The sequence below is a fragment of the Macrotis lagotis genome, chromosome 7, assembly GCF_037893015.1.
Source record: "Macrotis lagotis isolate mMagLag1 chromosome 7, bilby.v1.9.chrom.fasta, whole genome shotgun sequence".
Taxonomy (NCBI): domain Eukaryota; kingdom Metazoa; phylum Chordata; class Mammalia; order Peramelemorphia; family Peramelidae; genus Macrotis; species Macrotis lagotis.
Genome location: NC_133664.1, coordinates 93,417,922 through 93,442,934, shown reverse-complemented (window position 1 = coordinate 93,442,934; position 25,013 = coordinate 93,417,922). Strand labels below are relative to the sequence as shown.

General features: G+C 37.5%; 1 protein-coding gene across 6 annotated transcripts in view; it reads right to left on the bottom strand.

Moving 5' to 3' along the window:
- Window positions 1-25,013, bottom strand: part of PRKAG2 (protein kinase AMP-activated non-catalytic subunit gamma 2) — a 443,517-nt gene that overhangs the window by 331,570 nt on the left and 86,934 nt on the right. The window contains exon 1 of one of the 6 annotated variants that reach the window (XM_074193313.1): window positions 7,874-19,345. The exons of the other annotated variants lie outside the window; for them this stretch is intronic. Within the exon in view, the coding sequence (XP_074049414.1) occupies window positions 7,874-7,897 (24 nt within the window). The 5' untranslated portion in view covers window positions 7,898-19,345. Of the gene's footprint in view, window positions 1-7,873; window positions 19,346-25,013 lie in introns of those variants that run through there. 6 annotated transcript variants of the gene reach the window in all.

Below are 25,013 nucleotides of genomic sequence, written 5' to 3'. Positions count from 1 at the left end.
AGTGGATACTTATAATCAGAGGTACTGAGATGATGGCAACTAGGGGATGCTGATGTGGAAAAACTAGGGCCATGGATCACAGGGGAAGGAAAGTGAAGAGCAGAGAATATGAGTCTTGGCCCAAGAGCAAAGATTCAAACTCAAGACTTGAAGGATGGGTAGGGTTTTGATAAGGGGGTAGTGTTCCAAGCGTGAAACAAAGCACAAGGAAAAGTGCAGGAGTTTTTTATTTCATCTTTTTTTTTTTAATGCAGGCTTCTAAAACAGTGCCTTACACATAGCACATACTCAATAAATGTTTGAATTCTAGGAAAGTAAAGTAGATCAGCTCGCCTGGCCTAGAGGAAAGTAATAGGAAATAAAACTGAATAATAGGTAGGGCAAGATTGGGTAGGACCCTGAATTCCTAAATTGTTTGGATTTTATTGTGCAGATAGTAAGCGGTTAGTTCAGGTTTTGAGCAAGATGAGTAATGAAGTTGGTTCCCTGCTCTAAGGATATCTGGTCACAATTTGCATTAGAGCCAGGGGGTGGAGAGGTCAGACCAGAGACCTGGGGGCAGAAAAATCTACCTAGGATACCATTCAGTGAGTCTGAGGGAAGAAGAACAGACGGGGCCTTGAGAGGACAAAATAAAGAAACATTATAAAAGATGAATCCCTCAGGTTCTATGTGTTTTGATTTTGACCATATTCACACTCCAGGTTTCTTCCTTCTCCCAAACAGGCCCAATCCACAGGGGTTGAGTTCAATAGTTAATTAATTCACAATGGAAAATTCTCAGTCTTCATTTAAAAAAAAAAGAGGAAGAAAGAAAAGAGAGAAGAGCCTCCAGCAATTCATCAGCATGGGGAAGCTGACTTGTTGCCAAGCCTGGCAGTATCACTGTTAGCATCTGAAGTTGCCTTAGAAATATCCACAGCAACTTGATTTTGTGCTCTGACTCCACCCTCCCCCTCCACTGTTCCCACAGTCAGGAGAGATAAGATAGAGGGGGGATCAGGACAGACTTCCCCCTTTCTCTAAAAGCTCTCCCTCCTCTGTTCTACCTACTGATCTCTCTGGCTTCCTTTAAATCCCAATTAAAATCCCATCTTTTCCTGGAAACCTTTCCAACTTCTCTTAATTATTATTATATATATATATATCTATATATATATATATAGATATATATATATATAGATAGATAGATATATAGATATATATAGATATATAGATATATACGTATATATGTATGTTTGGCCTGCTGTTCCCTCTTAGATCACTAACTCCTTAAGGGCAGGGGTTATCTTACTGCTTTTTTGTAATCCCAATTTAGCAGATTAATATATATTTATTTATTGACTACATGATTCTTGGTCTTTGGAAAAATCATAATTATGTTACCTTTTAATCAAGAACAGGGGCATTCCAATTGCAAAGCACTGTTCAAGGTATCCTTGGACTCCTTTTCAGGATACCCAAGTTCTGGATCCATTGTTTCTTTTCAACTCATTGTGAGATTTAAAATAAGTCATTTTTCTTCTTTTCTTCACCTCAAGGCTCTAATATAACATGGTGGTATCTGATTCTCTCTGTGGTGCCTTTTAGGTTGCCCTAAGTGTTGATGACTACAATGTGTAGCTCTTATTATTGTGTACTACACTGTATAGGCACCTTCTTTTTATTCTTCTTTCTTCTTTGTTAAGGTCAACTCTTACTTTCTTCTGATATCCACTATTAGCTATCATCTCTACAAACCTCAACTGCACATCCCACCTACACTCTAATTTCTAATCTATGAACTGAGAGTTGTCGAGAAAAAACTAATAACCCACCTTACTAAAATCTAACATTACAATTTTAAATGTGATATGTGAGTCTGCAAGACTGCTCTCCAGAGAAAAATGCACTGGTTATCTCTAGAGAAAAGCCATTTCTGCTTACTTCTGGGTTAAAAGTGGTCTAGGGAATAAAGTTGCTTCAACTCTGAGTGAAGATGGCTGTCAAAGCTGTAAAAAATGAATTGTCTTAAACATCTCTAAATAAATTCACTATTCAAAGATATTCACCCTTCAGTGTGAAATCTTTTGTAAAGTGAATAGTTCTTTAGTTATAAGACAAATCACCTCCAATCTTCTCAATTTTTAACCTTTGTATTTTTATCTATCAAACTTTTCAAAGAGATGTACATGACAACACTCACATACTTCTCCTGTAATCCATCTAAGAAGAGTGGGATATGTGACCAAGAAAGGTTATCGGAAAATGTGAATATAACTTGTAATTTTGCTGATACCTAAGGAAAAAGCCAAAATATGATCCAATTGACTTCATTATACCATTTAAGCCCCTGGAGACTTATTCCTAAAGACAAATATTATTATTATCATCATCATCATCATCATCATCATCATTATAAAAGAACATTGTAATGTATTTTATCATTATTGTAGCTAATATTTGTAAAGTCCTTTTTAACAAGAATTTACAAGTATAATCTCACTAGATCCTTGCAACCATCCTATGAGGTAAGTACTATTTTTAACCCTATTTCACAGCTGAAGAAACAGAGGCAAACAGAAATTACTTAACTTGCCCATGGTCTCATGGCTAATGGGTATCTGGGGCAGGATTTGAACTTAGGTTTTTTTCTTGACTCCAAGTCTAGCATTCAATTAATAAAGATAAGTTTGTTTGGAGAAGACAACAAATTAGGAGATGTGAATTCCAGCTGTGTGTGATCCAGGCTTCAGTTTCCTCATCTGCAAAAGGAGGGGGTTGAACGGGATGGCTCTTTAAGGCTCTGTTATTTGCTTAACATACCTAATGATAGAATCTTTCATTTATCTGGCACCTGAGAGAGAAGCAAATGTTCTCTCTATACTGGGAGGTGCAAGGATTTTTTTTTACAGATAAGGAAGGCAACTGTCATTTTTACATTAGTTTTATAAAAAAATGCTTCTTCACATTTATTCTTCCAATCTAAAAGACAGATTTATTGTCACAAATAGGTACAAATACCCATAAGAGAATTTTAAAGTCAATCCAAATTTCAAATTGTCTGTACTCAGTCAAACTTTTGACAAACAATAATAAACAACTCAAGAGATAGCAGGCTGAAATAAATACCTGGGCTATTGAAGCTATGAATTCTGATGAATCATACCCCATGTCTTTGTATAAAAGTTATTTATATATAGTGACCATATGCAAAGCCTTACTGTCAATGTCAGTCCAATTAATTAGGCAAAAGAAAGTAAGTAGCTTCAGTATTCTTCCACAAACTAGATCCACAAACCTTTTATTTTCTGCCAAGTGTCATTGGAATATTTATATCATTATTTTCTGGCCATATAAAATTATCAACTTAAAAATCAGCTTACTCTATTGGTCAAACATTTAATTAATTCACCCCTAAAAAGCTCCTAGATTTACTGAATTTCAAATCCTGCCTATGGTTGCCATGGCAGTACCAAACCAAATGACTTCACTAGTTGACTTTCCTTGTCCTATTAAGACCAACACTGCCTCGGTTTGATGGATCACAGGGTATTGGGGGGGGGGGCAATGCAGATTTAAGTATCTTTTTTAATGAGCTGAACTGGTCTATTGATCTCATCATAGAAGACAACTTGTTTGTAGTTTAGGATCTTAGAGACTTTAATTGGTAACAACAAGAAATGTATTATGAACTTTATCATGAGTAATGGGTAAGATCTCTGTGTCCACAAGTAAGTTGGGGCACTGAAAGGTCCATTATTATGAATAAGAAGTAGAGTTGAATCCATATTTTTCTAACTCTCAAGGTCAACCTTCCCTATCAAGAGCCCCACATTGCCTCTCCAACCAAAGGAAATAATTTCTAAAAATTCAAATAGCCCAAAGCAAAATGGGAAACCTGGGGAGTTAATGGATTCTCCTTCAACACAAATCTTCAAATATTATAGGAGGAAAAAAAAAAAACCCAAGTTCCTTCCAAATTTGGGATTCTATAAAATCCTATAATTTTGACTCTGGTTTAATTGCAGAGGTCTCTGTTGAACTGGCTGCTTTACAAATCTGCTTAAGTTTCAAAAAAGAGGAAGAATAAAACCTTGTCCTTTAGGTTTGGCAGAGGGGAAGTATGAGCACTAGTGACTGAAATCGGAGGGCAGGCCAAATTCGAAAGCAGTTTGTGGCTGGCTGTCAGAGGCATGAATTTGTCAAGGGAAATCCCCCAGTGCTCCCATTTAACAGGAAGCAAACAAGCCCTCACTCTCTGCAAAATCTAAGCAACCACAGAGGAGAGCATGGCTGGAGCAGTTTCTCCAGCTGCCTTTCCCCTTTGGAGACAGACCTATGAATGTCTGTGCCAGAGACTCCTGTAAAGTTGTTGATCTAACTGACTGCCTTTCTACATATCCTTGTGTCAAGGTACAGCCGAATAGACCTGGAGCTGCTGCCTGGGAAGAGGTTCAGAGCGTCTCAGTCAAGGTTCATCTGAAATGGAAGGAAATAAGGGAAGGACATCAAGCCCAGCTATGGTAGTTCACTGGGAGTCAAATTCATCTAATAAAGGAGGGGACATACAGATTGGAAACCTCGAGGCAGCAATGTGACTCATGTAGTTGGGTGGAATCCAGAAAGTGTGGGAAATTCAACTGACTAGAACCAGTTCTGTGAAGGGCTCAAGAACCAAACTTCAGGAACCTCAAAGGACACAGATGCTTAGCCATACCGAGCAGGTTAGAGTGGGACAGGACTTCTGAGATCATCTAGCTCATCCTATAAGTAAGCCAATTAAGGTTCTGAGGTTACTAAAAAGTAGGAATATTGTATACTATCACAGCATACTCATAAAGTACTAGATGTTTCCAGGGAATTCCCTTTCTACAAAATCTGGGATCTCTCCCTCAACTGGCTTGTTCTGTGAGTCTGGGCATCTTTCTCTGAGTCAGTCTATTAAGAACAAGCACAAAGGGAATGGATTTGGTCCTTCTTTTCCCCAGACAGGCAAGACCCTGGGGTAAAATAATCTACTGGAATAAATGGAAAATAACTAGGAAACTGGCCTGAAGTGATAAGTCTGCTACAGGCTAGTGAGCTTTTTTGAATGTGTGGCTTTGAGACTCCATCTTCTACTCTCAATTGACATCACTAAGGGGAGATAGCATCCTCTCAACTGATGATAAAATAGAAAACTCTCTGATCTATTGCTGATCTATCATATTATCTCTTCCCATAAGTGGCAGAGGATAATACTGAATATAACAGCTCTCTGATAACTATAACCCTTTAGACATGCAAATCTTATCCATTGCCCATGATAAAGTCCATATTGCAATTCTTGCCCATATTCCTTCATGCATTGATTCCTTGGCTCCAGTTTCCTCCCTTGTTCCCTGAATTCCTTATATTCTTTGACTCCAGTCCCCTGGGTCCCCTACCAGATGGATCTCCAGGTGGCTCAGCCTCAGTCCTGCCCATTCCAATTCAGTACAATAGCCTCAAAGTCAAAAGACTAAGTTTTCTAAAGGACAAATCTAGGACACAGAAAGCAGAATATAGGACTATTCTACTTTCACCCCAATTCAGTTGTAAGCAACTTGGTGGCATAATGGATACAGCACTGGGTCTGGAGTCAGAAAGACTTGAGTTCCAATCTGACCTCAAATACTTGCTAGCTGTGACCCTGAGTAAGTCATTTTAAACTGTTTGCTTCAGTTTCTTCAACTATAAAATGGGGATAGAATGCCTACTTCCCAAGGTTTTTGTGAGGTTCAAATAAGATAATAAGGTTCTAGAAACACAAATGCAAAACCAAAAAGAACTCTGTACTCAAGAAGCTTACATTCTACCAGATGAGTAGTATATGCAAAAATAAGCAAATACAAAGCATATTTCAAGAAGAATGCATTAACAACTGGGTGTAGCAGGGAAAGCCTCATATAGGAGACAGCACCTGAGCTATACATTGAAAGATGTCAGGGAGACACAGGTGAGAAGGGAATGCATTTCAGATCTGGAGGGACTACTTGTACAGAAAACTGGATGGTGGTGGTATGTCACATTTGAGGAACTGTTGGCAAACCAATCTGCTGGCAAGAGAAGCATGCATGAAAAGATTGGAGAGATTTGAGGGAGCCATATTGTAAAGGATTTTCAAAGCTAAGCTGAAGGGTTTGTATTTGATCTTGCTGAAATTTTTTGAATGGAGGAATTACATGGTCAAATATGTAGTTTAGGAATATCAACTTGGCAGCTGGGAAGGAGAAGCAAATGGAAGCAGAGAGAGAGATCAACTAGGAAACTATTGGCTATATAGATTGAAGATGATAAATATGGGAATCAGGGTGGAGGCAAAAGGTAGAATTAATTAAAAAGATTAGAGAAGTGAAGGACAGCAAAGAGTCAAGGATAATATCAAAGTTGTAGACCATAGACCTGGGTGACTAGATGGAGGGTGGTATCCTCAACCAGAAACTGGGAAGTTTAGAGAGGGGTGTCTTTGAATGAAAGTATAATGAGTTCCAGTGGGTGTGGAGTAGGCAAAAAGAGAGAACTAACAAAGTAAATCCCCTTCTTTTCTTAGAAACAAAAGACAAAATCCTCTGCCAACAGGAAGTGAGGAGAGGGCCCAAGAAAGAGATTCACATCTGAAATGTTGGGATGGACACTATGAAAGTAAATTCCTTGTACTTCAGTCATTTTCGATGAACTCTGATTGGGAGTGGTGTGCCATTTCCTTCTCCAGTTCATTTTTACAGGTGAGGAAACAGAGGCAAACAGAGGTAAATGACTTGTCCAGGGTCACACAGCTAGCATCTGAGGCCAGATTTGAACTCAGGAAGATGAGTCTTCCTGACTCCAGGACCAGCAAACTATCAACTACCCCACCTAGCTGCCCTTATTAGGCAAGAATAAAAAGATTCTAAGCAGGGAATTCTTCCCAACCCATCCCTCACCATTCCTTAAAAATTACTCTTCTCTCCAAGTAGACAAATCTTCCCAGCTTTCTAGCAAGCAAATCATACCCCCATTTCTGCTTCTGTATCTTAATTTATGTTGTTCCCTCTAACTAAAATGAAATTTAGTCCCCTTATCTCTTCTCCCTAGTCATCTTTATATAGTGCTTAAAATTTACAAAATTCTTTCTTCACAAATACTACATGAGGTAATTAATATATTATGATGTCCATTCTTCAGGTGAGTAAACTGAGATACAGAGAAATAAAGTGAATTAACTAAGATTACACAGTAAATTGTAGAGGCTGGGAGGCACAGCAGATAGATATCTGGCCTGAAGTCAGAAAGACCTGAACTCAAATCTTGCCTCAAATCCTCACTATCATGGGCTCCATCCAGTTTTTTCAACTTTAAAATGGGCATAATAATAGCACATACCTCCCAAGGTTTTTGGGAGGGTAAATTGAGACAATACTTGAAAAGCACTAAGCGCACAGTAGGCATTTTTTATAAAAGCAAGAATCTGAACACATCTCTTGTTTCCAGTGGTCAGAATTCTTTTCACTGCATTACAACACACCTCCTCTCTTGATTGTATCTCTTCTAATTAATTTTCTATAATTCTTTTAGTCATTAGGGATCTTCTGCTTGGAACCTCCATGGTTTAGATTTTAATTATATAACTGTCTATACAGCTATGTTAAAATTTAAAATGAATTCCCTCATTCCCTTAATGTAATGACTACATCTCTAGATTTTTCCAGATGCCTCACAGAACCTGCCACCATATTGAAAATATGATAGGTGCCAACAACTACTTGCTTAGTGCTTGGGTGATTCATTGGAAGGTACAAGTCCAAGCTGCCATAGTTTTCTACCCCAAAGATGGTTGGCTTCAGGGCCCAGGGTTCTTGAAAAGAATCACTAAGTTCTTTGCTCCTCCTACCTTCTTTCTTGAGTGTTGTCTCATTCTCAGCCCATTCTATCCTGCTGACAGCATTATTTCCTGGTTTCAAAGTCAAATTAAAAAAAAAGTCAGTGTATCTTTACTGAGGACCTCAATTCTACCCTAGATACAGAACTAGAGAGAAGAAGGTATAGTCTCTGTCTTTCTAAAGACTATAATCCAGGGAAAACAAGATATAAACTGAGAAAAATGCTGAATGGTAAAACAATGCAACACCTAATAATAATAAGTCATATTTATAGAGCTTCCTAAGGATTTACAAATTATTTTATAATGAGTTACTGTATTTCCCACTTTGACTCAGCTCCTCTGGTACCCAGTTCTTCTGGTCCCACTTTCCTATGAGATACTGCATTCCCACACTTTGATTCAGCTCCTCTGGTCCCCTACCAAGGGGGCCTCCAGATATAATACAATTTCCAGAAAGGGGCCTATAAAAGACTATTGTTATCATCCTCTCCTTCCAAAATAAGGATCTACCTGCCCCTGATGCTGGAAATTCCAGATGAAATAGAAATACCTCTAAGAGAAAGTTAATAATGCATTACATCATGCATATTTTTGTTGATAGAATTTTATCAATTTTTTGCCTAAGAGCAAGTAATGACAAGGGAAGAATGGAAAAAAACAATTTTTAGTAAACTGGCAGGAGAGGAGGGGAAGGGGCGGGGAAGACAGGGCCCAGGTAGGGAAACATAGTAGAACCTTAAAGTTAAAAGGATACAGAAAGAGAAAGTTAAAGAAGCTCTCTACTTTTATGAGATCCAAACTTTGTTCACAGGTCTCCAGTAACAGAAATGTCTGGATTCATCTGGAGATGACTCAAGGCTTATATCCCATGCTCTAAAGTCTATAGTCCCATCTGACCAACAAGACCACATTTCAAAATGAACCCCTAAGTAGTTGAGTAACTAAACCACTCCAGGGCCCACTTCACTCTATAGAAAATAGTAACACTAAGATTAGCATAGATTTTAGTATAGATTTGACAAACGGAAATGGGGAAAAAATTCTAGATATTCTTATTTAAGTTATCTAAAATGCCCTGAAACTTTGATGCTTTACAGCAATGGTTCTTAAAATTATGGCCATGAATCCTTGGGAGTGGGTGAGACATTTTCAGGGATTGGAAAGATCAAAGCTATTTTCATAATAATACTAAGATGTTATTTTCTTATTAAAACATGCTTCCCTTTTCTAACAACATATCTGAGTGAGGTCAGAGTTTCTTCATATACTTCAACTAAAACAACATATCAAAACAGATTGAATACTGACTCAGATATAAGAATATAGTTTGTCTTTCATTATACTAGTTATTAAAGAAATTTGCAAAATATATATATATAACAATGCCACTTTTATTACTAAATCTGTTTGTAGAAAAGTTATTTTTCATAAAAATATGTTGATATTGTTATTTTAATGGATTAATAAAATGTTAAATGTTATGTTTTAATCTCTAATATGGTAAATAATGATGGATATAACCAACATAAGCAAAAGTTCCTTGGGGTCCTCAATAATCTTTAAGAGGGTCTAGAGACCAAAACATTTGAGAACCACTGTCCTTTAGAGGTGTGAATTTTTTAAAGACATCTAATCTGTTAGAAACAATGGTAAGAATTTCCAATGTACAGAAAAATCTGAGAATGAAAGATAAAAAAATCATTTTGAGGATTAAGCATACATGCTAGAACTTTGGTCCAACTCACTGGGCTACCTCTTGTACTAACCATCAGACTATATACTTGTTTCAGCCTTCACATGAAAGGTGCCATACATACTTCTTTTGACCTACACGAGAATGACAATCTTTTGGGTGTTTCAGAGAATGGCTTCACTCAAGGGCTCACAGAATACTAGTATATCTGGAAACAAGAGGACCAGACATAGATATCACCATAACTCAGCCTTCACTGATTGTATTATGTCAAAGAGACAGGTGTGAAATCCAAAGGTCTGACAAAAAAAAAAAGAAAATGGAGATGGGAAAGAGGAAAGAGTAGATTGAATGGAGAATGGAAGAGGGGGAAAACATTAATAATGTTCTTCAAAATATGAAAGTTTATTGATTATAATAATTCTCCATATCCAATGAAGAAAAAACAAGCAGAAAGGGCCCCACTATAATAGCAGAGAAGTCTTGCTCATTTTTGTCTCAGCATTGCTTATTGACATTCCTCTGGTTCGAAACCCTTCCTACCTTCCTGCTTTAAATTATAGCTATTCTTCATGGTAGAGCCAAAGTTCTCTTTCCTCCATGAAGACTCCTTTGACTTCACCAGGCCACCGATCAATCTCTCTTCTGGACTAGAGCAAACTCTTATTTGGATTGCTTACTTGGCTCTTCTGCCATGCTGAATCAAATTGTTTTTAATCTTTTCATGTGTTTGTTCTGTCTTTCCAATTGACTGTAAGCTGGCTGAATAGGATTTGGTTTTTCTGTTTACATAGTACTTACTTTTATGCAATATATAAAGCAAGTGTTCAATATTGAGTTTATTGACTGAAATTGGCTTTAACTACTGTATGAGGGCTTTGATAAGAAATAATTTCATATAAATGAAGGCAATGAGACAATAGATTGATTAATTAAGGTAGGGATGTGGGTGGGGGACAACTTTTAAAAGAATAGATCCTAACTAAATCTGGTATGGTCTGATTTCACCTTACTTAGAGTTAGAAAAATGGACCAGAATCAGTTATCTGAAACTACTGCCATCTCCTCCAACTCCTCACAAGTTTAATGCTGCTGCTACTACTACTACTACTACTCTACTACTAATAATAATAATAATATTTATGTAGCTAGAATCTATGTTTCAAGTATGATGCTTTTAGTTTTAATAATATTATCTCACTGACCCTCACAACAACCATAGGAGCTAATTGCTATTATTTTACCATTTTACAGTTGAAGAATTTGAGGCAAACAAAGGTTAAGTCACTTGTCCAAAGTCACCTAGCTAAATAAGTGTCTGAGAAGGGATTTGAACTCAGGACTTACTCATTCCAGGCTTACCAATCAATCTATGGTTGACACCTAGCTTTTCTGGTATTAAGGAAGATGTAAGGGGCTGCTAGGTGGCACAGTGGAAAGAGCACTGGCCCTGGAGTCAGGAGTACCTGAGTTCAAATCCGGCCTCAGACACTTAATAATTACCTAGCTGTGTGGCCTTGGGCAAGCCACTTAACCCCATTTGCCTTGCCAAAAATAACCCCTAAAAAAAAAGAAGGATGTAAAATTTAGATAATGGTATTAATAGATTAATGTCATAAACCTAAAGCAAACATTCAATTTGAGTTTGAAGTAACTGTACTAGTTGACTTTTTTTATGGTGCCTTAATGATCTCACCAAGAACCTGGGGGTTATCTTGAATATAGATAACCAAAACCCTAAAGAAAAATAGAAGACTCTCTTGTCCTTAATAGATTAGGGGAGTATAAATGTTTGGGTATTCTCAGAGGACACTCACTACCACCAGGATAATCCCTACAAGATTATGTCTCCAAGTTGCCATAGGTATCCATCATGGCAGGACAATAAGAAATATAGTCCTCTATCCCAACAGAAAGATAGAAGAAACCACTACTTCTACTTCTATTTTTTTTAAAAGAAAACGCATTATATTAGGAGTAAGGAGATGCTGCATTTATGTCACAACTCAATCACTAATCTGATGTGTAGCCTTGGACAAGTAACTTGATCTCTTGTGCCTCAGTTCCCTCATCTGTAAAAAAGGGAGAAGGATATCTGTCTTCTCTACCTCAAAAGACTGCTATGTGAATTCAATAAGAGAATGGATACAAAAAGTGTTTTAAAAAGTACAACGTCTAACACTAATGCATTCTGGAAAACAATTTGGAACTATGTGAAAAATGTAGGTGGAAATTTTCAGATTCTTTGAAACAGAGATCCCAGTCCTGGGAATATACAACATGGGAGTCAAAGGCAGAAAAGAAGATCCTGTGAATATCAAAATAGTTGTTTTAGCAAAGAACTAGGGGTAAGGGAAAAGAAAGGTTAGGAATAAGTGGCTATTGACTCTCCAATCAAAAATTCAAAACACTTTTTGTTCATCCATGGGTGAACAAATATGTGAACATAATCTACTATTATTATGACATAAGAAATGAAGCATATGAATAATTCAGAAGAACATAAGACTTTTATGAACTGATGAAGAACAAATAGGACCAGAAAAAATAGTAATATAAGACTACATGAATAACAAAGACAACAGAATGAAGACAAAAGTCATTGCCCATAATAGCTAATCGATCTTGGTTCAGAGAAATATGAGAAAATGCACCTTCTTCTTTTCTGTAGGGAAGCATGGATATGGTTTTCTGCTGTCAGACAAAGTGTCTGTGGGTTGATTCTACTTAAAAGTTTCTCTGTCACAGGAGAAGGTTTGTGGAGTGGGGGGAAGAGAATACAAAATGACAATACAAAATGAAGTATTATTATTTCAGCTGAATTTTTTCTTCTTCCATTCCCCACTGTAGATAGCCTTTTCAAAAGAATACATCTGGTTTTTTAAAATAACATTTTTATACATATAGCAGGCATAATTATAACCTGCTGCCTCCCCTTCACTGGGGGAAATCGTGAGGTTTTTGTGGATAGTCTTCAAGTTTCTGAGAAGTTCTGCCCAACCCCTCTTCACACACTAGTTGGCATTCATCCAGGAAAGGTGTCTGTATGCTTTTCTAACCACACTTCCAAAATTAATATGTGGGCAAGAACAAAGTTAAGGTCAGGGCTCGAAATAAAACCCTTAAAAAAAGTCAGACACCAAGGCTGGTTGAAATCATAGACAAGCAAGCCCATTTGAAATAGGTGTGTTAGAGATGGAGGAGTAGGTAAGAAGAAGATGAGGCCTAAATCAATCAAATTCCATTTGAGTCTAAGGAAAAGGTTGTACTTATCTTTCTCCCTTTAGCATCATCTGCTTCTTTGCATTTTTTTTTGTATTTTTTTGGGGGAAAAAGGGAGGCAAACTGGGTTAAGTGACTTGGCCAGGATCAGACAGCTATTAAGTGTCATTCTGGATTTGAACCCAGGTCCTCCTTATTGCAAACCACTCCAGGTGGTACATTCACTGTGGAGCTGTCTCTGTTTCATCTGCTTCTTAAGAATAACACAACCAGGGAGGCTAGGTGGTGCAGTGGATAGAACACCAGCCCTGGAGTCAGGAGTACCTGAGTTCAAATCCGATCTCAGACACTTAATAATTACCTAGTTGTGTGGCCTTGGGCAAGCCACTTAACTCCATTTGCCTTACCAAAAAAAAAAAAAAACCCAACAAACCCTAAAAAAACCCCACAACCCAATTCTCTCTATAGTGAGACCTATCAGATGATCTCATTTCCTTCAGCTATCTAGTCAACAAAGTATAGGTTTTAAGAGGGTTCCTAAGTATTGTACCAATAATATAGGGTTTTAGGATAGGTGCAGCAGGCAATTCCAAAGACATTTAAAATATCACCCTTCCCCTCCAGGAGCTTCCATTCTAGTCAGAGAACCACATTAGCTTCAAAGAGCCATATACTTGAAATAATTCAATGACAGCTGAAGGTGGGGTGGCCAAGTGTGTAGAAGTGCTTCAGCCTAACCAACACCTGGCTCCACAACAAGTTTCTGAATTTGCAAGGCAAAAAAGGTAATCTATCTCTTATCCTTTCCTTGATCCATCTCCTAAACCTCTCTAATCTCTTCCTATAAAAGGTAGATTCAAGGTTAACCCTGAAGGATGAATGAGAAATAGAAAAGAGAAGGTATTTTGTTGGAAATGGAGATGATGGAGAAAGCAGTCACAATAGACTAGGTAGATATTGGCAAACCCTCCTCAAGCTCTGAGATCTTATTCCCCCCACACTTACCTCTGTGAAGTGAATTTGAAATTTTTCCTTTGAAGATTTCCTCAGGGGGCAGACAGACAATCACTAGATCCTTCTGAACTTGCTAAAAGGTCACTTAAACTTCTGAGAGGTTTAAAGCCAAATCTTTCCCTTGTATCCATGGCTCCAGTTAACCTGAATGAGCTTTATAGTGGAGAAGAGGAGAAAATCTGTCTGGGGGCCTTTGGAACAATATCTCTCAGAAAAGGTGCAAAGGATATTCTGCATCAAAGATTGCTGTGGGTTTTTTTAAAGGTATTTAATGAGAGCATAATTCTCTACTGCCTTGAAATGTCCATATGCAGATGTAACAAAGAGTAAGAATGGCCCAGTAGACTCCCAGTATGCTTTCTAAGCAAAGACAGAAAACCATCTCCCCTACAAAGCCTGTTCTTCAGGTCAGGAGAGTCTTCAGATCCTCACAGGGCTGGAAACTGTGGATAGAGACAACTAGGCAGGGATCAAGGGGCCTGCTAATAAATAAGAGGGAAAAAAAATAGGTTTCTAAAGCCAAAGGAGAGAGAGAAAGTCAATATTTAACTTGGTTTCAGTTTCTAAGGCACAAAAACAGCAAGAAGAGAAAAATGGCAACTGGTAGGTGGTAAGAAGCAGTTAGGGCCAACTTGATAAAAAGGTTTGGGGAACAGAGGACCAGATGCAATCTGTTGCCACTCCAGATTTAGTCTGCAACAGATATAGATGAAAAACAAAATGCCGAATTTCAAGACAACAATTCAGCAACTGGAATATAGGGTTCAAATGCAAAAGAAAAGAGATGATTAGATCTAGGCAAAAACACAGTACTTGAATCACAGCTATCTAAAGTAAACTTAGATGTGCTACAGTTTTTCTATAGGACTGGGCGGAACTTAGCAAAAAACAAACTTATATAAAAATCTAAGCAAAAGAAACTGAGAAATAAATTCTGGGATGAGGACAATAAATTGAGAGCTGGAAGGGATTTTGGAGGGCTAGTTCAACTCTCTCAGTTTATTGATGCCCAAAGAATTAACTTAGCCACATAGGAAATAGAATGCAGATTTGAACACAGGACTTCTGATTCCAAATCCTGCACTTTTCTCACTGAACCTAGTCAGCAAGTCTCTACAGTTCAAAACAACTATGTTTTACAGGAGAGTCCACCAGAAAATTGCTGTATCAAGTTTTCTAGGTATTTTAAAATACAATTCCATTCACAGAAATAAGTAAATAAAAAAAGGTCTATTATATTGGGATACATCCCTTATTTCTAAATCTGATTCTGGTAAGAAAAATTAGTTCTTTTCACAAGTCTCTTAATGTCCCTGCTGGAGATACAAACTTTGTGAGGTTACAGAGACAGCCATAGTAGGGCTGATCAATATCAGAGATTTTGATATTCTCTTGCAAATCAGGGACCTTCTAAAAAAATTGGAATAGTGTCCAACATTGTGCAGCTAGGTGGTACAATAGATAAGAGTGCTCAGTCTAGAGCCAGGAAAACTCATCTTTCTTGATTTCAAATGTAGCCTCAGATACTGACTAGTTGAATGACCTTGGGCAAGTCACTCAACCCTGTATGCCTCAGTTTACTCATCTGTAAAATGAGCTGGAGAAGGAAATGGCAAACCACTCCACACTGTCAAGAAAAACCCAAATGGGTTCATGAAGTCAAACAAAACTGAACAAGCACCACCCAGATACAAAAACATCACCCCCAGCAGGCACTGAAGTGAATCTGATGAGGGCTTGGAAAATATCTGCTATCCTTACTTATTACAGTAATAATGTACATTCCTGTAGTGTTTTTAAAAGTTTATAAAACTTTTCTTACAGTAACACTATGAGATAGGTAGTATAAATATCTTACAGATAAAGAAACTGATACTGATAGGACAAACAATTTGCTCCAAGGTCATACATCTGGTAAAGATCACTGCTGAGATTCAATTCTTTCAGTTTCCATTTCCATTAGCTGTTTCTCATTACTAAAATCATAACAAATAATAATAATAAAATAATAATAATTATTATACCAATGAAAGCAAAATCAAGGCAACCAAAAAGTCACAGTAATTGATTTTTCAAGGCTCTTTTACAAATTTATTATTTGCTCATACAATTTCTCTTACCTAGATACTGATGAGGTGACTAACATCTCTGTCCCTGGCTCAATCATAGTCTCTTCCTCTGACCACAATTCATACCCATGAACTCAGGGTCATCCACAGTGACGTAGTTATTACAACTGTTTTATTTGCAAAAGAGGTCCTGGCTTCAAGCCCCAAGAATACCAATTTAATTTTTCTCCAGAGGATTGCATGGTGAAGGGGGTGGGAGCAGGGGGAGACTATGCTGGATCTGGAATCATAGCACTTGGGAGCTAACATAAGTTATGACATTTATCACCATTACCTTTATCAAATCATTTGGCTGTATGGATATCAATTTCCTTATGGAGGCCAAACTAGATGAATTTCAAGCCCCCTTCTGATTCTCAGGGTTATGATTCTAATTAGGGAAACACTAATAGGACCTGTGAAGAATATGACTTGAAGAATATTTTTTCAAAAAATGCAAATTTCTATGGTAGAGACAATATCTCACACTTAGATCATATTCTTTTGCTTACCAGAAGTCCCTAGGCCTCAGATCCTAGAGGACCTCTCAAAATGAATAGATAAAAATGTATATTTATTGTATCAATTAGTCATATGCAGTTGGCTCCTACTAAAGTGCCTGAAGAGTTTTGAAGCATTTTACTTTCTTTCCTTGACTTCTCCAAATATAAACACACAAATCTTGTTCATACTATTAATAGGTACAAATTATGAAAAAACTCGGTGACTTTTCTGTTCAACAACAGGAATGGCAGAATGAATGATAGAATACATATTTTTTTTTGCAAGGCAAATAGGGTTAAGTGGCTTGCCCAAGGCCACACAGCTAGGTAATTATTAAGTGTCTGAGGTCGGATTTGAACTCAGGTACTCCTGACTCCAGGACTGGTGCTCTATCCACTGTGCCACCTAGCCACCCCTGAATAATAGAATATTAATAGAATAGAATACTATTGGACCATTAAAATGATAAATATGAAAAACACAAGGATATATGGGAAAACTTACAAATGTGAGGCAAGGGGCACCTTGGTGATGCAGTAGATAGAGCAGCAGCCTTGGGGTCAGGAGTACCTGAGTTCAAATCCAGCCTCAGACACTTAATAATTACCTAGCTGTGTGACCTTGGGTAAGTCACTTAACCCCCCCATTACCTTGCCCAAAAAAACCCTAAAAAAATGAGGCAAAAAGATTAAGTGCCTTGTTCAAGGTCACCCAGCTAGTAAGTGTCTGAGGTCAGATTTGAATACAGGAAGATGAGTCTTCCTGACTCCACTGTACCATCTACCTAGCTGACCTTTCATCAATGAAGTCCACTAGTACTGCCCTATGACTTAATGTAAGTTCTTCAAAAGTTGACCAACAAATTAATTATCCCAGAGTCAATATGGTCATAAGCCTCTCTAAATTTAGTTTCTCTCTTGGACAACATCCATGATCAGGATTATATAAAATCATAGATACTACAACTATTTTTATTAATATTGAAGAGGACCACATCACTCAACCAAATGACTGGAGGCATGAAAAAGAAAGTGGTTTTTTAAGCAAGAATGGATTTCATCCCATCTTCTCTGCAGATATCACAAAGTCACAATGAGTACACTTCTAATTAACCAGGCTTTACAGTAGTAAAAACCAAGAGGTATGAGGGTTGGTCCTGTTGCCTTCCTTCAGTACATATCCTGGTCAATAAACCATCTACTGAAGGTAATGGGGCATAAAGACAGGAAATCAAAAGATCTGGTTTCTGGCACTGGTTTTTACTACTTCTCTGTTATATTCCATGACCTTTACACTCAACTTTCAATATATATCTTTACATAAAATGAAGACACATACTTCCACCTCCAATCTTACTGCAATCTAACTCTTTCCCACTAAACATAAGGCCCCACTAGTCTCCCTGTCCTAGAAACTTCCACTGGAGCATGTGTCCTAGCTATGGAACACTACTCTGTCCTATAGGCTGGTCTCATGCCTAGAAATTCCACCTCCAGGAAATCTTCCTGGTCTGTAAAACTGACCCCAAACAACAAGTATTCTATGTAAGAGACCTTTAATTCAACTCAATTGATTCACCCTTCTCTATTCATCTTGTTCCTTATGCAGAAACCAGGCTATGCAGGCAGTGTGGCATATTTGGGTTAACCAGTCAAATCTGAAAATGGGAAACTTTCTACAAATGGCTTGAGTGAAAGTACAGTCCTTACCCTTTCTTTGTATTCCTACTGCGTGGTATAGAAGATGCTTAATAAATGCTTAGAGTAACCAAATGACTAAGTATTTGTGTTCTGTGTGTGTGTGTGTGTGTGTGTGTGTGTGTGTGTGTGTGTGTGTGTTGGGGGGGGGAGAATGTAAAAGGAGGATGGGAGGAAGATAGGGAAAGAAAGAAGATTCATGTTGACACTATATATACAAGTATTTTCCATGCAAGATGACAGATTAGTCCCATCGAAAATTGGGCCTCAGATGAAGAGCTCATACTTCATCTGGGTGGTAAAATTATTCTTACCTGCCCCTGAACTAAGTAAAGACATCTTTCCCTCACTCTAAAAGGACTTTGGTATGGGACCATGCCAGCTCTAAAACAAAATTTACTACTTGATAAGGATATTTATTAAACTCAAGTAATAGGATCTTACTAAACACAGATCTGTTTCTCACGCAGGAAAACCAGTTAAATATTCCATGCTTGCTCCCACAGAAATACACTAGGCAGGTTCTCATGCAGACTACAACAAACAGCATCTACACTGCATTATCAATTACATGACTCCTTTCCCCAAGGACTGAAAGCTCTTACCAAATCAACTTGGTTCACTCTCACAACATTCTTAGACAATGAGAGATGAGACAGGTTTTTCCTTATTTTGAAAGGTAAAGAAGCTGAGGATCAAGAGAGACAAAGTAATTTGACCAAAATTACCTAGAGGATCAATGGAAGAGTTAGGACTTAATCAATTTCCTGATCCCCACTCCAATGAGCATGAGAGGGTGAAGAGGAGCCTCACAAGACTAGCTCATCTCAGAAAAGCACAAGGCTATTTGGCTGAAATGGAAATCTCAAGTTAAGTGACTGTTCCTGGGGGGAGGGAAGGTCACACACTTGACAGTCCATTCCATCCCTAAGTGGTAATTCCTAATTCCATCAGATGCAGTTAAGACATTCACCTTACTTAAAAATACATCAGACAAAAGAGCAAAAGGAGCAGAACCATTATACAAAAGCATACTTACACAGTAATAACAATATTGTTTTAAGAATGACTTTGTTTTTACATGTAACATGTAAAATAAAATATTTTTAAAAAGAATGACTTTGAGCAATAAGCTATTTTGACTATTATAAATTCCCAAATGAACTATAAAGGACATATGAAGATGCTATCTGCATTCAGAGAAATTGGATAAACAAAAGTATGTATAGAATAATCTTATACCTATTTGCATTCTTTTTTAAAAAAATTTTAATTTTTAATTTATGGAAATGATTGTTTAATTCCAAAAATTAAAAATAAAATTTTTAAAAAAGAATGCATCAGAAGGATTTCTAAGAAGCTTTGAGCTTGCTATACAATAGAAAACCATCAGGGCAGCTAGGTGGCACAGTGGATAGAGCACCGGCCCTGGAGTCAGGAGTACCTGAGTTCAAATCCAGCCTCAGACACTTAATAATTACCTAGCTGTGTGGCCTTGGGCAAACCACTTAACCCCAATGCCTAGCAAAAACCTTAAAAAAAAAAGAAAGAAAAGAAAACCATCTAATCCAATCCCTCATTTTACATTAAAGATAAATAAGTCCATTAAGATTAAGTGATATGATCACCCAATGACCTCTAATGTCAATTCCAACTCTACATCTATGATGCTATGATCCAATGGTCACAACTCACACAATGGATGAACCAGGACAAGAACCAAGGTCTCTCTGATAAACTCTATCCCAAATGGTGGCTCAGTACCATCTATGACCAATAATAAGTTAACTACTTATCCATATCCAGCTGTCAAAGGCATATCTCACATGGTATGAAGATTTGTCTGAAGAAGATGCTGTCTGGATGGGTAAGGTGCCTAATGATGAATTAAGTAAAATTGTACTTTAAGTTACAAATAAGTTTCCAGAAACAGGGATCTCAAACCATTGAGGTTCATCTTTCACTGGAACAGAACTTTATTTTGAGTAGGATTTTTTTTTATTCTTTAAATGAGCTTAGCACATAGTAGGAGCTTAATAAATGCATGTGAATTTACTGATTCTCATTTAACAAATAAGAAAATTGAGACCTGAGGAGATGAAACAATTTGCCTGCTCCCTGGCTTCAAATATTGTGCCCTGCTATCAACGATATAATGAATTAGCAAATATTTATTGTGTAACATCACATCAATACTTTTAAGTTATTAAATGCTTCCTGTTTAATAATCCTTTATTTGTTTATTTGTTTCTTTACTTATTTTTTCAACTCTGCAAAGATGGTTTTCAATAATTGTTTTTAAAAGCTTTTGAGTTCACATTTTTCTCCTTCCCTCCTTTAATAATACTTAAGCAGTATATAAGTATTTTAATCTTGTCCCTTTCTAAATCCCTCCCCCGCAAAAAAAATCAGTTAAGGAATGTGTAATAGTGTTTCTGTTTTTCAATAGTGTCCAACTCTTCATGACCCTATTTGGAGTTTTCTTGGCAAAGATATAGGGTTGGTTTACCATTTCCTTCTGCAACTCATTTTACAGATGACAAAACTGAGGCAAAGAGGGTTAAGTGACTTACCCAGGGTAACCCAGTTAGTAAGTGTCTGAGGCCAGATTTGAACTCAAGAAAAGTTTTCCTGATCCCAGGCCTGGCACCCTAACCATTGTACCACCTGGCTGCAAGTATGCTAATAATATGACCAGAGGAAGTAAGATTTAGCATAAGAGAAAAATCTAACTTGATTTTGACTCTGTGATCTTGGAAAAGTCACCTAACTTCTTTCCATCTCCCTTTTTTCACAAATAATTATTAAGAAAAATGATTTCTCTACTCTCTTTATCCGTCTCCCAGTGTTCAGCTCTGCTTTCCCCTTTTCATAGATTCTTTCAAGAGTAGGAAAAAGACTTAAAGATAATCACATTCAACTCCCTTATTTGAGAGATAAGGGAAGGGAAGGGAAGGCCCAGAGTATAGAGGACTTGTCCAAGGTCACAAAGAAAGTCAGTGGTAGGAATTAGAGTCTAGCTTCCCTCATTCCTAGGTCAGAGCTCATTCCATTTGGAATAGTCATCCATCCATGTTCTTGTCCCTTGGGCAGTTCCAACCACAGGGCTTAGCTCCAATTGTGCAAGCCTGCTAAGCAAAAAAAAAAAAAAAAAAGTAAGACTGACCTCTAAAATAAGAGAGCTAGCAGTTAAGTTTATTTGCATACTGAGTCCAGATTGTCTGGACTTGAATCCTGTGAAGTAATAAGAAATAAAGGCCAGTTCATTTCTACCAGAATAATAGCAACCACAATACCTTATAATTACATTTTTCTTATGCCCAGGGACTCTAAACCCTCTGTAAAATGAAAAGGAAATGAATAAAATGGATTCACTAATCAGCTGGTACAAAATGCTGCCACTCTTTTCAGACCCTGGCATTGGGGATATGGGATGTGATCTGCGTCATAACATTTGATCACACTCTAGATTGGAAAAGATGGCACCATGTCTGCAGACACACTCACATACTCAAAGACAAACTCAGAGACAAAGGAACATGTGGTGACCTGCCTCTCTGATGGAGAGGTGCTTCTTAATAGAGAAGTCAGGTTAGCCAAAGATGTCATATATATATATATAATATATATATATATATATTATATATATATAATATATATATATATATATACACACACACACACACACACACACACACACACATATGTACCTATACACACACACACACACACACACATATAGTGGTGGGAAGGTTTACTTTATTTTTTCCAATTACAGGTAAAATTAGTTTTCAGTTTCAGTTTTGTAAGATTTTGAATTCCTTCATTTTTCTCCTCTTCTCTTCTCTTCCCATTCTTGATAGGGTGTAATCTGAAAGAGCTTACACACCTCATATTTTTAATCAATTAAATGGTTTATTATAAACTTGAAATACAGAGTAGATAGAGAACCAGCCTTGGAAGACCTTGATCCAAGTCTCATGCTGACACAAATTGGCTGTATGAGACTCTGGGCAAGTCACCAAACTTCTCCATTTTCCAGGAAATTCTCTAAGACTAAATTGTGGAAAAGGTGACAAACTGTATTAGTAGTTGAGTACTCTTTCCAGTTTTTAATCCCTATTATATAATGAATATTGAACATAAATACAACCAACTAAAACTATTTACTACTTAAACTAATGTATAACTTTTTACCTTTAAATTAACTCATTTAAATAGATGATATTTAAATCAACTAATTTAAATAATAGTAGAAAGTATTTCAATTAATTAATCTAACATAGGTATTTTCATTTAATTTCCCCATATATTTTTCACATAAAATACAATTAAAAATTCACATCATAAAATACAATTAAAAATTAATATCAAGAGCAGTCTTGGAGGGAAATTAAGTTATAAAAGCACAACATGCATGGAGGAGATGGGCAAAACAGGACAAAAATAAAAGGTAGTAGCTACCATTCAATCAACCAAGGACAAAACACTGAGGTTACAAATTCAAAATTGAAACAGGCCTCAAGGAGTTAAATTTTTACCTAAAGGAAGGCAGTACATATAAATGTATAAAAGATATATATAAATATAATACTAAGTAAATAAAGGTGATTTAAAGGTGGGAGGCATGGACAGCTGAAGGGATTAGGAAAGGCAGTCAGTCCATCAAAATCCCCAGGTAATGCTGCTTGGAAATGACTGGAGGTGAGGGAGGATGGGGGGAGGCCAATAATCACTTAAAAGCCTGAGTGGATATGAGCACAGGAACAATTTAAAGACCAGCTGAGGGAGCCGTCTCCTCCTCCTCCTCCTTCTCCTCCCCATCGCTCCATCATTATGAAGCCTAGTGTCTGGTCCCTATAGCAACCTAGCCTTGTAAATTACCTGACCTTTCAAAGCACAGGGTCCAGGACAATCATTCCAATTTGCTGTATCCTGGGGATGGTTCTATCTGCCTAGCCCTCCCTCTGGTCAGCCCTAAGGAATAGCTGCATTGAGAATTCAGTTATGGAGCCCCAATTGCTCCCCCCATCTACATTACCCAGATATCCTGCTCAGAGAGGCATTTTTAGACAAACATGCATAAAACAGAACTGATTCTTCTCCACACAGACACCCCTACCTCACCACTTCCCCCTACTTCCCTCTTTCTGTTTCTATTACATTTGGCAACATCTTCCCAAGCTTGTAATCTAAGGCATCTCTGATTCTTCTCTTTACTTCCTCCCAGCCCCAATCCACCCTCCCCCAGTCTGTCAGAAGATATATTTTATGAATTCTGCTTCTCCAACATCATTCTCGTCTATCCCTGCCTTTCCACCCACAAAACCACCACCCTAGTTCAAGCACTCATTACCTCTGATCTAGATAATCATAAAAGCCTCCTAATTGATCTCTCTACTCTCTTAGCTTCTCCTCCCTATAATTCACTCTCTACTCAGCTGCCAAAATAATCTTCCTAAGGCACAGGTCTAACCAAGTTACTTTCTGTTCAAAGACCTTCACTAGAATAAAATACAAACTCTCTCAGTCTGATATTCAAGGCCCTCCACATTCTGTCCCCAACTTACCTTCACATCCTTATCCTGTACTACACCCCCAGGAATTGTTCCCCAAATACAACAATACATCTTCCCACCTGCAAGCAGTTACACAAGTCGTTCCCCATCCATGAAATGTATTCTTCCATCTCTACCTCTCATCTTTCTTCCAAACTCAGATTAGGCATCCTTCTAATTCCCTCCTCAATGTTGGTACTCTTCCTTCCTTCAAATTGTTTTACATTATTATACACTAATTTATGTCTGTGTTGTATTCTCACTGAAGGAATATAAGCTCAATGAGAGCAGGCATTTTGTTTTTCTTTGTATATCGCCATACCAATTCATAGTCTGAATTGAATTAAATATTACAATTAAATTTGTACCATCAAAAAGATGTAGGTTTGAAAGTTCACTGGAATTCAGTTCTTATAGTTACACACACACACACACACACACACACACACACACATTCAACCCAACCTGGTGGCATTACAAGGTCAATTTTCCACATTTGCCAATTAATTTAATTCAATGAAGTTTCATCCTTCATGAAGGCTTTCCTGACCTCTGTAGCCTAATAACACTTTCTCCTTCTACTCACTGTCAAATTCTATACCAACTTGGGTTGTTAATTCTCCTTTCATATAACTCCCCAGATAGTCGATGAAAGTTCCTTGAAAACAGAGGCCTTCTATTCTTCCAAGTGCCTAAAATAGGCCTAGCACTCAATAGAGACTTATTGATTGACTGGTTGGCTGATTAAGTGTGCAGCAACTCTAGGCTGAGTGAAGGGGTTCTTTTGACTTTGAGAACATGAAGGTGAAACATGATTTCACAGGATTTTTTCAGGGGGGCTAGGAAAGATTTAAGTTAAGATGGGAGTGATTTATTGCAATACTAATTTCTCCTTCCAAATATTGTCTTTCTCAGAGATGCACTAGAAATAGTCAAGGATTAGAAAGTCTTTCTTATTTATCCCTTCTACCACACTTACAGAAATAAAATACCATTTCTCTTATCACCAGAAGAAACCATAAGCCCCTTAATAGCTTCCATATTCTACTTTCTGGATAGCAAAATTCTAAGTGGCTTTTGGGGTCCCATCTAGCTCTAGCACAATTTGACTCCAGTCTATTCCTCTAATCAAACATAGAAAAGGTCATAATATAGGGATTGGTTTTCTATCTTCTTGGGTCTCCTTCTTCCCCTAGCAGTAGAGCAGTTCAAAAAATGGGGCTGATACATTCCTCTTATGTGGCAAAGCTGCACTGTCTCTGAAGAGGAATATGGCTCTCAGAATCTCATTCCTGAGTTCACGTATATTAACACCAAGGGGAGAGAAGCTGAACTGAATATCCTCGATCGACT